Here is a 13,827-nt window from a genome sequence, read left to right on the forward strand (position 1 = left end):
AATACAATCATAGCTTGATGGAAGATCACTCATAATATCGATGATCAGTTGCCTCTATGACCATTATGCGTGGCTTACACTATACCACAAGATGTAAATTGTTTAAGAAGGAAGTCCAAACTATTTGAGGCCTACAAATTCTGAAATAATCATAATCCCATCAATTTTTGTTTACTCTAATAAATTTAAGCGACTTCTAATTAAACAAAATTTGTGAATGCTTCCATTATTTAATTTAGAATGATAATTGGGTATTACCATTTTGTGTTAGTGCACACATCATTAGAAATATCAGGTTAAATTATAATGGAAACCCTCGTATTTTTTTATTTTATGTTATTTTAGTGGCAATTTTTCTTTCTTTAGACTTTGTCACTATAAATAATAAAATATAGAATGAGTTGCTTGTTTACTAAAACATTTAAACAATGTACTATCAAAATAAAAGGTTTTTTTTTTTCCTTAAAATCACAACAATTAATATATTTATTTGGAATGCCAAATAGTTTCGCTAAAAAATATATTGAAAGAGAAAAGGACCACTTGACTAAAAAACATTCCTGGACTCCCACATAATATCAATGGATTCAAGCTTCTCTGTCCATCCGACCTTTTTTGTTGGAAGTTCAGAAGGAAGAACCCATAGCCACATCAAATGAACCAAGAGGGAAGTACAATAATATCAAATCAAGACCCTTCACCATCTTGAATCTCCAAAGTGATAGATACCAAATTAGTAGTATGGCATGGGAATGAACATGATCAAAGCCACCTATCTAGAAAGATTTGGGATGTTTGTAGATACAATTACTAATGATTAATATTATTAAAGGTAAACATTGTCAATCTAGCACAAAAATATATACTCTTGACTAGAAAATCGAAAGCTCAAAGCTCTCGTTCGGAAAGTGTTGAACTCAAGAGAAAAAAAGAGACAGGAAAACATAAAATCACTTTTATCATATCCTTCCACACACAATTGAGGTGAGGTAAAAGCAAGGCAGGTTCACCTTAACAAGTGAAATATCATTATCTATTACCAGCCCAAAACAGATATCGCAGCAGAAGTAACTAGTAAGCAGCAGAAATCCGTAAGTGAGATCCTAAAATAAAATAAGTATATCAAGAATTCTCATACCTATTAACCATTCGTATACATATACGTACAACTTTTGATTCTGCTGTAACCTTTTCAGAAGTGTGAACTCAGTCAAGGCCTTCAGAAATACTTTCTCCACATTAACAGCACTGACACTTGATCCAATGGTAATATATCTCCCTTGCTAATCTCCCCAATTGCCATCTTTCAAGCTCCATGTCCATGTACAAATAGATAAACTCTCAGCGGACACAAGAAATTCCATTACAGATAATCAACCAAATGACAAACAATATCAGACACACAGCAGCATCAACAGCAAGTGCAATTCTCACGTGACGCCACCACCTTCTCCGGATGCTTGAGCTTGATCTCCTCAATGGATTGATGTCTTTCTCCACTGGAATTGAAGACCCCGATCCACCCTGATTACCAGATTCCAACGAAACCGAATCAACCTTCAAACCTCTATCTGTAGACTTTCTTTGCTCCTCCATCTCAATACCTCTCATTGTAATCACATGGTCCTTTCCCTTTTTCTTCTCTGGTTTGCTCAACTTCCCCAACAGAGGGGCTTTCGTGGAAGCCAAACTGTCAACTTGGCCATTCACATTACTCGGAGATGGAGATAGGCCATTGTTCGAGGAAGGGGTTTCAGCCATCCAATCCTTACCGCTATTGGAGACATTCTCAAGAGAGGTGATTAATTTACGAATTGCAGGCAGTAACTGTTCCTGCAGACTAATGAAGTTCACAGTTGAGAAACTCCCTCGTGAACCCTTCCTTGCTACCTTTATAAATTCATCTCTCAACTGCTCTAGAAACTGAAGAAGAGCCTGATTACCAATAACTTCATCAGCAATTGCAAAATAAATATACCCTTCTTTCATCAAGAACCCATAAGCTTTTTTACCCAATGTCTCAAAATACCACTTGTGAAAGGGAGGGGCACTTTTCAAGCATAAATCAGCCAAATTCTCAATCTCCTGGTCACCATTACTATACACATAGAGCATACGTTCGCCCCTTGAAACAGAACAGTAGTAAATTTTGCTATGATCCGGATTCATTTGAAGAATGGAAGATTACCAGAAATTCAGCAGCACCGAAGCAACTCCTAGAAATCAAGGCTAAACAAACACCTTTCACTATCCACCTTTCTTTTCAAAGTATCTGAAATTCATCAGTCTGGCTTTTCGAGCGACAAGATAGCAAGTAATTTTGGCTAATCCTTCCAGAAACCGAACAAATTGCAAGTAAATTACCGGTAACAGATCCAAAGCAATTGAAGAAGAGCCGATGGAGTTTCACTTCTTTCTATGAATTCAGAAGAACACAACCTGCTCTCCTAAGTTGAATATTCTGCCATTAGAAGATTAAGACACGGAAAACAAGTTGAGCACAATCGATAATACAGATCGTCTTCTAATGCACGAAGAGTTCCAAATAAGAAATAATACAAAAGTAAAATGGAAAGAGATTAACAGAGACCGACTCAAATAGCAAATAATCAAACTAAAAAAAAAATCACGCCAGTAAGTAGTCAACGATCAAGTAAGTTCAGCTCAAGATTGAACAAATAAACAGCCAGACCGTCAAATTCCATAACTCTAGCAACGGAACTGCTTGAGAGATTCTAACTAAGCATTCAGTACACCACAAGCGGGAAAAAAAAAAAAAAAAAATCACCTCTAGCAAATTTCCACCACCGAGAGAGAGATCGCGAATTTCTCTCCACCAAAATAGGTCTCCGAATCATTCAGAATCTGATAGATAATGAACAGGAAATATACCGGAGAGGAAACTACGAAGAGAAAGTTTACAATTTGGACAAATCGGTAGCTTTCTCATTTTTGACTTCCCCGCTGGCTGGAGGACTTGGGCTGAAGAAAAAAATCGGCGAGGATTTTTTTTTTTTTTTTTTTCCTTTTCGAGGGAATATGGAAACACGCACGCCTTTTCTGTCTTTTTTTTTTTTTTTTTTTTTTNATTTATGCAAAATCAATATTTGTTGAGCTTGTAGCGTTTTAATTTGTGTGAGCCAACGTAAGAACCAAGAAAGAATTCCTGTTTTGCTTCGACGGTAAGGAGGGCATAAAGATCAAAGTGGCTTTTAGTTTAAAATGAATACTCAATTATTTCACACTCTAATTTTAATCTTTTGAATTTGAATGCATTCCTATGAGCTCAATCATATTCAAATTTATTGAATTTTTATCACTATAATTATTATTATTGAAGAAACTGTAATTATCATATCCTTTTTTCTTTATATAAAAATTATCATATTCACTTTTTTTACACAGATATGCAACTTAATTATTGTATCTATTTCCCAAGAGAAATCATGTTCACCCTATAATGAGTTTGATATAATATTTTGAATAGCAAATTTTATTATGACATTTAATTGAATAACAATATATATATATATATATACACATGCGGGGATAGATAAGGCTCATAGGGATAAGAGTTGAACTTTCTAAAGGAAGCCATCATAAATGTGGTATCAAGATAGCCAAAAGAAAAATGGTTTTAAAAAGAATCAAAATTACGTTTCTTACAAATCTTGGGAACATATTATTTATTATACCACCAAATACCATTAAGACGTTGTGGTCCATTTAAGTTAAGGATGAAATTATCTCATGTTGGCCCCTCGGTTTCAGAATTTGGAAATTTCAAAGCTTTATTTGGCGAAGGCATAAGCTACAACAATTTACGTTCACTAAAACAACAACGCAATGAATAAGGGACTTGCAATCACAGTTGCATCCTGCAAGCTTTCATGATATTTTGATCAAACTTTGATCCACAAAACTGTGTTCATACAAAGCGAAGAAGCAACTGAAGGCCATGGTAATACATATATACAAAGAAGGTTACCATGTTAAAAGCAAGTGGGCAGTGTTTAGAGGAGGAGATGCGCCATTTCTGGGATTCTTATTAAATCAGTCATCCCTCGTCTTCATTTTGACGTCAGATTGTGAATGAGGTGAAGCTGCAGGGCTGAACTTGCGAACTAAAATCTTGAAGCATGGCAAAAACAACAAATATCCAATCCCCAGAATCAAGGGCGCAGCAACAGCCCATCCCAACAACTGCCAATATTGATTTTTAAAAAAATAATCCAGTTTACTCATCCGAATCAAGCAACTCAACAAAACAACAATGTACAAAAGGTTAGGAATCACAACCCTCCACAATAGTATGATATTGTCCACATTGAGCAAAAGCTCCTCAACAAAACAACCATGTACAAAAGGTTAAGAATCACAACCCTCCACAAAAGTATGATATTGTCCACTTTGAGCATAAGCTCTAATGGCTTTACTTTAGTTTCTCCAAAAGGCCTCTCACCAATGGAGATGTATTGGTTACTTCTAAACCCATGATCATTGTTACTTCTAAACCCATGATCATTGTTACTTCTAAACCCATTGTTACTTCTAAACCCATGATCATTGTTACTTCTAAACCCATGATCATTGTTACTTCTAAACCCATGATCATTGTTACTTCTAAACCCATGATCATTGTTACTTCTAAACCCATGATCATTTCCTAAATTAGCCAACGTGTGACTCCTTCCTAATGATCCTCTCCTCAAACAAAGTACACTATAAAGCCTCCCTTGGGGCTTCTTATGGAGCCCTCGAACGGCCTCCCTTAATCGAGGCTCGACTCCTTCTCTAAAGTCCTTGAACAAAGTACACCCTTTGATCGACACTTGAATCATTTTTTACTACACCTTCGAGGCTCACAAATTCCTTGCTCGACATTTGAGAATTCTATTGACATGGCTAAGATAAGGGCATGACTCAAATACCATTTTAGACCCTGCACAATGGTATGATATTGTTCACTTTGAGTATAAGCTCTCATGGTTTTGCTTTTGTTTCCCCAAAAAACCTCATACCAATGGAGATGTATTCCTTACTTCTAAACCCATGATCATTCCCTAAATGAGCCAATACTCCCATCAACATTCAAAACATCAACACTGATATTAGCAAGTAGAAGAAACTTTACCACATGAGCAATACTCGATAGAACTTCATGTGAAGCTTGGCCACTAAAAACTTTCTTCAAGGCATCAGGTGTAAGTGGGAAACTAGGTCTACCGGAGAGGGCTTCACCAAAACGCAAGAAAGGCACCACCAGACTTCAGAGCAAAAATTAAAATCAATAGAACTCTGACTCAAGAAACGCATCCATATACAAATAATGAGCAATTCTAGTAATGTAAATTAGGGAAGGCATACGATAAGTACCTCAATTCTAGAGGAGTAGCAACAAAATTAGCAAGCATCACTGTGGGAGCATGACAAAGAGATCCAAGAAATGCAATTGCAAGCCCGCATAGAAAAACAGTCACCCCTGTGTTAATGAAACATAAAATAAGATGTCGAATTATTTCAACATAATTTTACTTGGAAGTTAGAACTATCCACATAAACAGTCAAAAATGATTAGTCTGTGTATTGTAAATGTGTATATACCGCATATGGGAAACAATCCCAGGGTTATGCCAAGAGCTGCAGAGAATGCCAGTTGCTTCGGCTCTGCGCCCCTTTAACAACAAAACCAAGAACAGAGATAAAAAGAAGTTTTAGTAATGTATTCAAGGATTATCATAAGAGAATTAAAAGAACTTTGGAAATTTTGTCTCATTGAGAAAGAATTAGCAAAAACAACTCCAAGAATACATGAAAAGAAAAATGGGGGAACAATCTTGAAATCAATTAAACCAGCAGTTCTAATGTTTCTTCCTAGAGATATGCTTCCCATTCAATATTCAAAATCTTGAAATCAAAATATGCTACCAAAGAAAGACGAACTGTAAAATGACACGCAATAACAGATCCTCAGAAATTCCCAAGCCAAATTAATCCAAATGAAGAACAGAATTCCTCGAATTCATATAAAAAAATCACTGCTCAATGAGAAATAAAATATTTCACAGTTCAAATGCGCAGTGGAGGAAGAACCTCTGGAGGATTTGGAGGAGGGGATCGACGATCTTCTGGTTAAACCAACCGGTCGGGCGGGTATGTCCTACGGTTGCCATCTTCGCCTTCGACTAAATTAAAAACTTTTCAGAAATCCTTGTTTCGCCTCAGAGCCTCAATCGAAACAGAAAATCGAATCGAATACAGAAATTTCTGGGAAAGCTCTATATATCTAACGGGAAAAAAAACGTCAATTCTTTTTCGTGATGGATTGCCTTTCAACTATGTTTGGTCGAGCAATCATGAGAGAATATTAACCTCTCTTTCGACACTACGATTCCTTCCCCTTCTCGGAAGTCCAGAGGAGAGCGAAAATTCTTCGGAGGACCACCGGCGACCAGATTAGGGGGCAACCAGTTATTTGCATACCGCCCTGGTTTATAGATACTCTTATTTAATTTTAGCGAAATTAATCAAAATTGTAGGCATTTTTATCTCAAAAATAGTTTTAAATTGTTAAACTTTTAAGATATATATATTTTTTACTTTAAAAAATAATAAAAAATAAAAAAATGTTTATTGGTATTATATTTAAAAAAATAAGAACAAATTTTCAAAAATAGCTTTAGAAAAAAAATAATTATTTTTTGCATCAGCATATAGACATACATAATTTATTTATATTTCATATCATCCACTTTAACCTTGTGTTTAATAGATAGGTCAAATATTCAATTTTCTAAAAAGGTTAATATATATATTAAATTATTAGGCAAAAGTTGAGATCCTATTATGCATGTAACTGAGTTATTAAATATCAATTACCAAACGGTGAAGTCACAACTTTTTCCCTCCAAATTGATCTTATCGGAGAGTAGCGCGCGCCTCATGCCTCTCTTTCTTGGCTTCCGCTCTGCGTTTTCAGTCACATTTACCGCTTGATGTGTCTCGGCACTGAACATAAACTTGAACTAAATTACAGGTTACAGCTTCTTGCTCCGTGAACTATCGAGGATGGAAGAGTATTTGCAGTACTCGAAGATCTTGCGCTTACAAATGAATGGTACGTACCGACTCCTCCATCTCCAGAGGACTAGATCCAAGTTTTAACTTACAGAAATATATTTTTTCGTGTTCCTGTGGGTTAGTAACACTAATTTGGATTGATTCTGTATCAAACTTTACTCAGACGGGGAGGATCAAGCTTTGAAGAACTCTGTCGAAGAGCATATGTACTTTCTTACTACTCAAACCGTGGGGATTTCACTTCTGGTCAAGTCTCTACTTATAGTCTTCTAGTTCCTTATTTCTGCATCCGAACGTTTTTCCTTGTGCATTTAGTAAAATATTGAGAAGAGGTTAGGAGCCAAAAGTATTGAGAAGAGGTTATTGAACTATGCAATTTGGAATTTCTGGTTCTGTCGGTGGTGCGTGATGTGTTAACAGTGGTATGAACCATGATAGTACTTGTTATACCAAAGTTGCTGAGGACATCAGTCCAATTTCAATATTCTGAATCCGTTATTCCTGTTCTGAAATCTAGTCTATTAAGCAACCTTTGTTATAGGATTGGGTAAATGCTAACATGATTCACATAGAAGTAGGATTCCGCCTCTCAACTACTTCTCTTATCATATTAGTAATTATGGTTTATTTCAGCGGCCGTTTCTTTGCACTCATGAGATTACATGGTTATCCATAGACTGCTCCAACAGCTGTAACTGCTAGATTTTGTACATGGATTTGAAGGGATTTAGTAAACAAGCATTCAAGTGATTCTTACCGTGACTTTAATCCAATATCTGTATATAGAAACTAGATATTTAGAGTATGCGTAGCTTAAATTCTACAGCTCATATATGAAAGTTTTTTCCTATTCAGGTTCTAAGTAGAAGGTTTCTGGATTTCAAATGTCATCATGGAAGTCCATTAGAAATTTTATGCTCAAGTTTCATCTTATGTTGCGCTCTTAATGGCATTGCTCTTAATGGCATTCTTATGGCATATACTTAGTTTGGCTCTAGATAATCGTTTCAATAATATTTTTCATTGATCACGATCTTTTCACTTTTATCATCGTTTAGGTACTTAGTCCGTATTGTATTTGCTTTGAATGGGAATCAACCAAACAATCTTGAGAGATAAATATTAGGGCCTCGATCTTGTCAATAAAACCACCCCTTAGTAAATCATCACTCTAATTGTTGGAGCGAAGATAGTCGAAGTGTTCATTTTTTATGCTTAGTCCTCAATCACCAAACAAGTAATTTGGAGCTAAAAGATTGTGCTTGGGCCTGTCAATTTATTTATAACAAGATGAGGCCGAAAATGTTTTGATCGTTAAACCATTTTTCCATTGTCTCTTCTGCAGATTGATCATTCCCTTACTTACTGTTACTCCAAAATAAATGATTAGAATTTATTTCAGGGTAAACTTGAAACGGCTAAGCGAGCCAGTGAAACGGAAGCATCAGCTGATACGGTTGGAGGCAGTTCTTGACCAACTATCCCCCTATTCTCTACAATATGTATAATGGTTTTCATCAAAATAGTTTTGCTTATAAGTAGTTTTGCAGTTCAGATTGAGAATGGATGATCGAGTAAGGCTCATGAGATATATGCAGTCCTATGCCACAAATTCCATTTTTTCGAGTCAGTACAATAAAGCATATTTTGATTCTTACATTGGTAGTTGATTTCACACTAAAGGAGCAGCACCTTGAACTCTATACACCTAAATGTTCCGTTATGTCATCCTTGTTCCCACCTTCCGACTTAGCAAGCCTTGTCACTGTCGAACTGACATTCTCTGCTGCCCATCTGTAGTCGATGTGTGATTCATAATCTGTATCTGCTGCTGTATCTTGCCATGGATAATACAGCTCACTTCCACTATTGCACACCAACGTATCAAATTCTTGTAAGCCTAGTTGACAGCCTTTCAGAGCCTATTGAATGGTGCAGCTAAGGGAACCGTGGATCCAGGCATATTAGGGGAAGGTATTTGCTTGAAATTCCTACCTTCAAAGTACCTACTGGCATATTTGCATCAGTACTCGCATATTTGCCAGAATTGAACTGCATATCTAAGACTCACCCGCTTCTTCTTGCGAGTCAGGGAGCCAGATGCCAAATCCGCCGCACATGTTCTCTCCACTCTATTACTGCGTTCACGTTTATTCCTAGTTGCAATCACCGGTAAGTATAGTTATCTTATCAGTTTTATTTTGCCGTAAAAATAGTCTGCTTCCATTTTCATCTCTCTCTAATTTCATTTGATACAAAATACCAAAGCTGTCAAGTGAAATTATGCACATCAACCTTTCTTCTTCTCTTTCGACCCTTCCATCTTTTTATTTTAATACAATGTTGTAAGAGGGATCATCTTGACAGGGTTATAGTAAATATGTATGGGGAATATATTAACTGCTTTAGTTTATCATAGTTTTGGAAGCAATGATGATTTAGTTTAAAATCCTGCAATATTAACGATCTCATTATTAATATTGAACTTTGGTGATAGATTAAATGAGTAATAAGCTTTTGGGCAGTGATTTAACAGGAAGGATACATTTTGACGTTTTTGCAGTGTTCTGCTTAGGAAGTTTCATCATTCACCCAAGGGAGTGTAGAAATCTGGAAGCAAAAGGATTTTCGTCTCATCAGGTACAAATCTCAACTTCCGATCTTGCATGATTAAATTCCTATCTGTTCTAGCAATTAACTGAGAGCAAATAAAAAGGTTACATATACTTCATCAAAAAGTGGCCAAAAAGAGGCAAGTAAGAGTGGGGGACGAAAAAAATATTGGTGCACAAGTTCATGTTAATTAAATTTTATGGAAATAAATAACAATATGTAATTAGAAAACAGAAATATTAAGAATGTAACCTTGTCAAGGTAGTAGTAATTTGTTGAGAGTGGGATTTGAACCCACGCCCTTTTGGACTAGAACCTTAATCTAGCGCCTTAGACCAACTCGGCCATCTTTAATTTTTTTGGTAAGCCCGACAGTCCTGTTAGATTATATATCTTTTAATAAAAACACATTTTATTTATTTACATTTATACTATCTATCATCTAAAATAACATAAAAGATGATTCCATATTGATTAAAAACTTTTCACTTTTTCTCCATCTCCACATCTAATAATGTTCCTTGGAGAGAGGGTTCAAGTTAAGCCATATGATTGCCTTTCATTATTGGTATCATAGAATTGTGTCATATTTCGACATTTTTTTTTCTTTTTTGCAAAACATTTCACTTTTCATTCATTTTCACATTTTCATCTCATGCCTTTCAAAGAGAGAGTTTAGCTCAAGCTATATGATTGCCTTTAATTACTCTTTTAAAGTATCAAATGTCCAAAAAATAATAATACATAAAGCCAAAATAGTCTTCTTGTGCAACACTTTAATGCAGTCTTTTTATAAAATAAAATTAAAAATAGTGTTATATTGTATTGTATTAGAAATAGGGTAAAAAGAGGGCACTCCCTATTTGTCTTGTTCCAAAAAGAGAGGTATTAGGAAGGAAAAGATATAGGAAAAGAAAGGTAGGAGTTTAAGAAATTATAAGTAAATTGGCCAGACTAAATCCGTTATATATATATATATATATATATATATATCGTTTATTATAGAAAGAGATTATATGTGTGCTATCTCTCTCTTGTTCAAATATTAAAATTAACTTTCACCATCTACTTAGTATTATATTTACAGATTTTTTTGTGCAAGATATTAGAAGATGATGTGAAGCTTGGTTGTTCACAAGGCTTTCTTAAGAGTCCATTTTAGAACAAAAACCTATTTGTACAAGATTTTAGGTGAAAACAAAATTATAAGGATGAAAAAAAAAAAGGTTATAGTTAGAAATTACAATTGGATGACTATTAGACACTAGTTGAGTTCTTTAACTTGACAATCATGATTTTTCCATTTTTATTAATACTATTCTATAAATTTTAACCAAAAATATGATTCCATAAAGATTATACTAGAAATCAAAATTTTAAAGATAGAAAAAGAATGCTTTGAGCGCATTATCCATTGAATTTTTCATCTTTGATTTCTATCCTGTTTATGTATGTTGATAGTCGTGTTTTATCTGAGTATTATAATCCCAAAATATTGGTAGGCATCACACAATTTATAATTCTTCTAATCATGTTTCGTGACTACAATATTGTTTCACAAACTACCACACATCCATTTTGTTGGCCTTCCTGAAAGTACTACAGACTTCGTTCCCTGAAATTTGCACGCCACTTGTATGAAACAAGAAGAAAAAAAAAAAAAGAAAACAAAACAAAAACAGGAAGTTTCTTGGTTGTTTTTTTATTTCATTTAACTAATTCGGATTTAATTTAACAAGACCCTTCTGGTGAATTCTCTGGCGTCTTGCATCAGCATGGAATATTCCGGAAGATCTGAAAACCAACTAAACCCATGAATCCCATTCGGATACTCCACAACCCGAACCTCTTTACCCGATTTCTCCAGCCACTCACAGTACTCTTTGATCCGATCGCTTAACAAATCCAAGCCCCCATTCACAACAAGCGCCGGTGGTAATTTCAGCCCCGAAACATCGGACCGAACCACGTTAGCGCCCGGGTGATCCCGGCTCGAACCGATCGGTAGAAACGCCTTCCAATACCAATCCGTCATTTCCAAAGTCAGTCCACCGCCTTTCCCAAATCGAATCTCTGATTTTGTCCGCTCTTCTCCTCCCAAAAATGGCTGTATGGCAATCATACCTGCGATCTTAAGCCTCTTGAACTCATATTCCGCCGCTCTCACCGTCACGTGATGCACGATGTTTCCTCCGGCGCTTTCGCCGGCGATGAAACAGCTGCTTATATCAGCATTTTCTGGAAGACTTTTGGAGATCGATCCTTCGTCGATTGCCTTCAGAACGCGAAATCCGTCGTCGTATGGACTCGGAAATCGGTGCTCCGGCGCGAGGCGGTAGTTGACGGAGACGACAATGGCTCCGATTTCGCGAGCAAAATCGCGAGAGAACGAGTCGATCTTCTGAGAGTCGGCGGAGCCGAATACAAAGCCTCCACCGTGGAAGTATATGATAACAGGCATGCGATCGGACTCGGAACATGTGAGAGGATTATAAACACGAAGCCAGAGGTCGGAGGATGAAGAATCGAGTGTGGTGTCGAAGGAGGCGACGCCGCGAGTGGTGGAAGAAGGAGGTACTTTACGGTCGAGTAGGCGGAGGAAACCGCGGTTGACGGTAAAATCTGATCGGAAAGCATGTCGGAAAAGGACGGAAGATAATAGATCGGCAAGCCTACGCTTGGATGGAAGGTTGGGAGATGAGGAAGGAGATTGAGTGTCGCCAGTGGAAGGCATGCTGAAGGTATGATTAATATTATCGTGACCTCTGAAACTCTACTCTCTCGGCGGCGTCCTATTCCCTTCTTATAGTTGGCCAATCAATTGGGGTATTTTATGTAAATGAATAATCTTCAAATACTATAGTTTCACTTTCATGTGAAATTAATTAGGTTATCAAACTGGAAGCTTCAGCTATACTCCATTCTTTATTTCAAAAGAATGTGGTATTCTTTGTGAAGGCGACAAGTGCCACCAAGTTGGAGAGAAGAAAAAGCAAATTGTTTTACGGTTCTTTTTCTTTTGGGGTTATCCCGAATGAGTGTAAAAGAGGGGCTTTCGTTTTCTTTCTTTTTTTCTTTAAAATAAATTATAAAATAAAATTTTATGAAATTATATATTGAAATTGAGTTAAAAATACTTAAATATTTAAAAATAAATTAATAAAAGTTTGAATTAATCTACTAAATAATCCAAACTAATTTAATCTAAATAGTTTATTTAGTTTATTGTTAGACTGAGTTATATTCATGTTGTTTGAGTTCATTATTTATTTATAATTTAATAAATGTTGTTTCATTCTTTTATTTTGATAGGCCATATTTGTTTCGTCCTTCGATTTACTTCTTTCCCTTCGAACAATGTTATTTGTAATATATCTACTATCAAACGTGTGTAGATTGAACACAAATATACTTTATTCATAGCGGATGATTTTCATATATATTTAACACTGCTTTCAACAACAAATCTGACGTTGTCTTATCCCTGATAATGTTGAGCACCATGTTTTTTTGACAATGTCAACCAAATTAACTCTAGAACTTAATAATTATTGAGCTTTTCCTTCTCTTTAGACATGGAATATGGCTTCACCTCAAACAATGGTTCATGAAGATATTTTTGTACATACGATGATGAATTTCTCCAAGCTCTGATGGTGAATCATATGTACCAGAAATATCTTCAATCTGCATCTTCAAAAAATCAAAATTGGTTCCATCAAACTTCTCGATTCCAATTTTTAAGTTTCCATCTTCACATATCTTGTTCGAATCTCTCCCAGCTTTGATATCAGTTATAAGTAAACATAGGCTCCATAACCTAACCGTTGATGCTTAGGAATGAGACGGTAATTGACAAAGATGTTGATGGTTGAGATCTAGCAAGCAAGCCTACGACAAAGATCGTCAAAGAGCTTGGAATGGAAAGCCATGAATACGAAGCTACCGCCGTGAACAAATATGATCAACGACCAAGATTTAGATGTTATTGATTCAGATCTAGGAGTGTAGAGACGAAACCAAATGTTGTAGGAGGTATTGATGTTGAAATTAGAGAGGAAGGGGACTGAAGTCGAAGAAATTGGCAAAGGTACGATTGGGAATGTCAATGGAGCGGCTAGAGATGTAAATATA

At 35.9% G+C, this 13,827-nt stretch overlaps 3 protein-coding genes and 1 long non-coding RNA gene across 6 annotated transcripts; 1 reads left to right on the forward strand and 3 right to left on the reverse strand.

The window, feature by feature from the left end:
* Positions 1–935: 935 nt before the first annotated feature.
* Positions 936–3,067, reverse strand: LOC111430127 (phytolongin Phyl1.1). Of its 2 annotated transcripts, none has more exons than XM_023066307.1 (2): positions 2,789–3,067; positions 936–2,439 (listed from the first exon to the last, which is right to left on the reverse strand). In XM_023066307.1, exon 2 carries the CDS (start codon positions 2,167–2,169, stop codon positions 1,342–1,344), a length of 828 nt encoding a protein of 275 aa, XP_022922075.1. In that variant the 5' UTR covers positions 2,170–2,439; positions 2,789–3,067; the 3' UTR covers positions 936–1,341. The 2 variants fall into 2 exon arrangements, with proteins under 2 accessions (XP_022922075.1, XP_022922066.1); XM_023066298.1 differs by having other exon boundaries at positions 936–2,461.
* Positions 3,068–3,845: 778 nt separating this feature from the next.
* On the reverse strand, positions 3,846–6,515 carry LOC111455361. 2 transcript variants are annotated; one of them, XM_023097002.1, is made up of 6 exons: positions 6,373–6,515; positions 6,094–6,185; positions 5,605–5,675; positions 5,377–5,482; positions 5,135–5,267; positions 3,846–4,203 (listed from the first exon to the last, which is right to left on the reverse strand). In XM_023097002.1, exons 2-6 carry the CDS (start codon positions 6,171–6,173, stop codon positions 4,054–4,056), a joined length of 540 nt encoding a protein of 179 aa, XP_022952770.1. In that variant the 5' UTR covers positions 6,174–6,185; positions 6,373–6,515; the 3' UTR covers positions 3,846–4,053. The 2 variants fall into 2 exon arrangements, with proteins under 2 accessions (XP_022952770.1, XP_022952761.1); XM_023096993.1 differs by having other exon boundaries at positions 6,094–6,492.
* Positions 6,516–6,912: 397 nt separating this feature from the next.
* On the forward strand, positions 6,913–10,760 carry LOC111464940. Its single transcript, XR_002714119.1, has 5 exons — positions 6,913–7,117; positions 7,244–7,326; positions 8,483–9,054; positions 9,173–9,252; positions 9,606–10,760. It is a non-coding gene; the product is annotated as an uncharacterized LOC111464940 (long non-coding RNA).
* Positions 10,761–11,178: 418 nt separating this feature from the next.
* On the reverse strand, positions 11,179–12,480 carry LOC111464932 (probable carboxylesterase 18). Its single transcript, XM_023109221.1, has one exon. The coding sequence runs from the start codon at positions 12,425–12,427 to the stop codon at positions 11,420–11,422; it is 1,008 nt and encodes a 335-aa protein (XP_022964989.1). The 5' UTR covers positions 12,428–12,480; the 3' UTR covers positions 11,179–11,419.
* Between the last annotated feature and the right edge of the window lie 1,347 nt (positions 12,481–13,827).

This window comes from Cucurbita moschata, unplaced genomic scaffold, assembly GCF_002738365.1.
Source record: "Cucurbita moschata cultivar Rifu unplaced genomic scaffold, Cmos_1.0 Cmo_Scf00002, whole genome shotgun sequence".
Classification (NCBI taxonomy): Eukaryota; Viridiplantae; Streptophyta; class Magnoliopsida; order Cucurbitales; family Cucurbitaceae; genus Cucurbita; species Cucurbita moschata.

Bases quoted from the DNA above. Each gene is read 5' to 3' on its own strand.
- LOC111464932 (XM_023109221.1), bottom strand. From the start codon at position 12,427: ATGCCTTCCACTGGCGACACTCAATCTCCTTCCTCATCTCCCAACCTT.
- LOC111455361 (XM_023097002.1), bottom strand. From the start codon at position 6,173: ATGGCAACCGTAGGACATACCCGCCCGACCGGTTGGTTTAACCAGAAG. The intron at 5,676-6,093 runs GTTCTTCCTCCA...TTGTTGTTAAAG, and splicing joins CTCCTCCAAATCCTCCAGAG to GGGCGCAGAGCCGAAGCAAC. The intron at 5,268-5,376 runs GTACTTATCGTA...TTTGCTCTGAAG, and splicing joins GCTACTCCTCTAGAATTGAG to TCTGGTGGTGCCTTTCTTGC.
- LOC111430127 (XM_023066307.1), bottom strand. From the start codon at position 2,169: ATGAATCCGGATCATAGCAAAATTTACTACTGTTCTGTTTCAAGGGGC.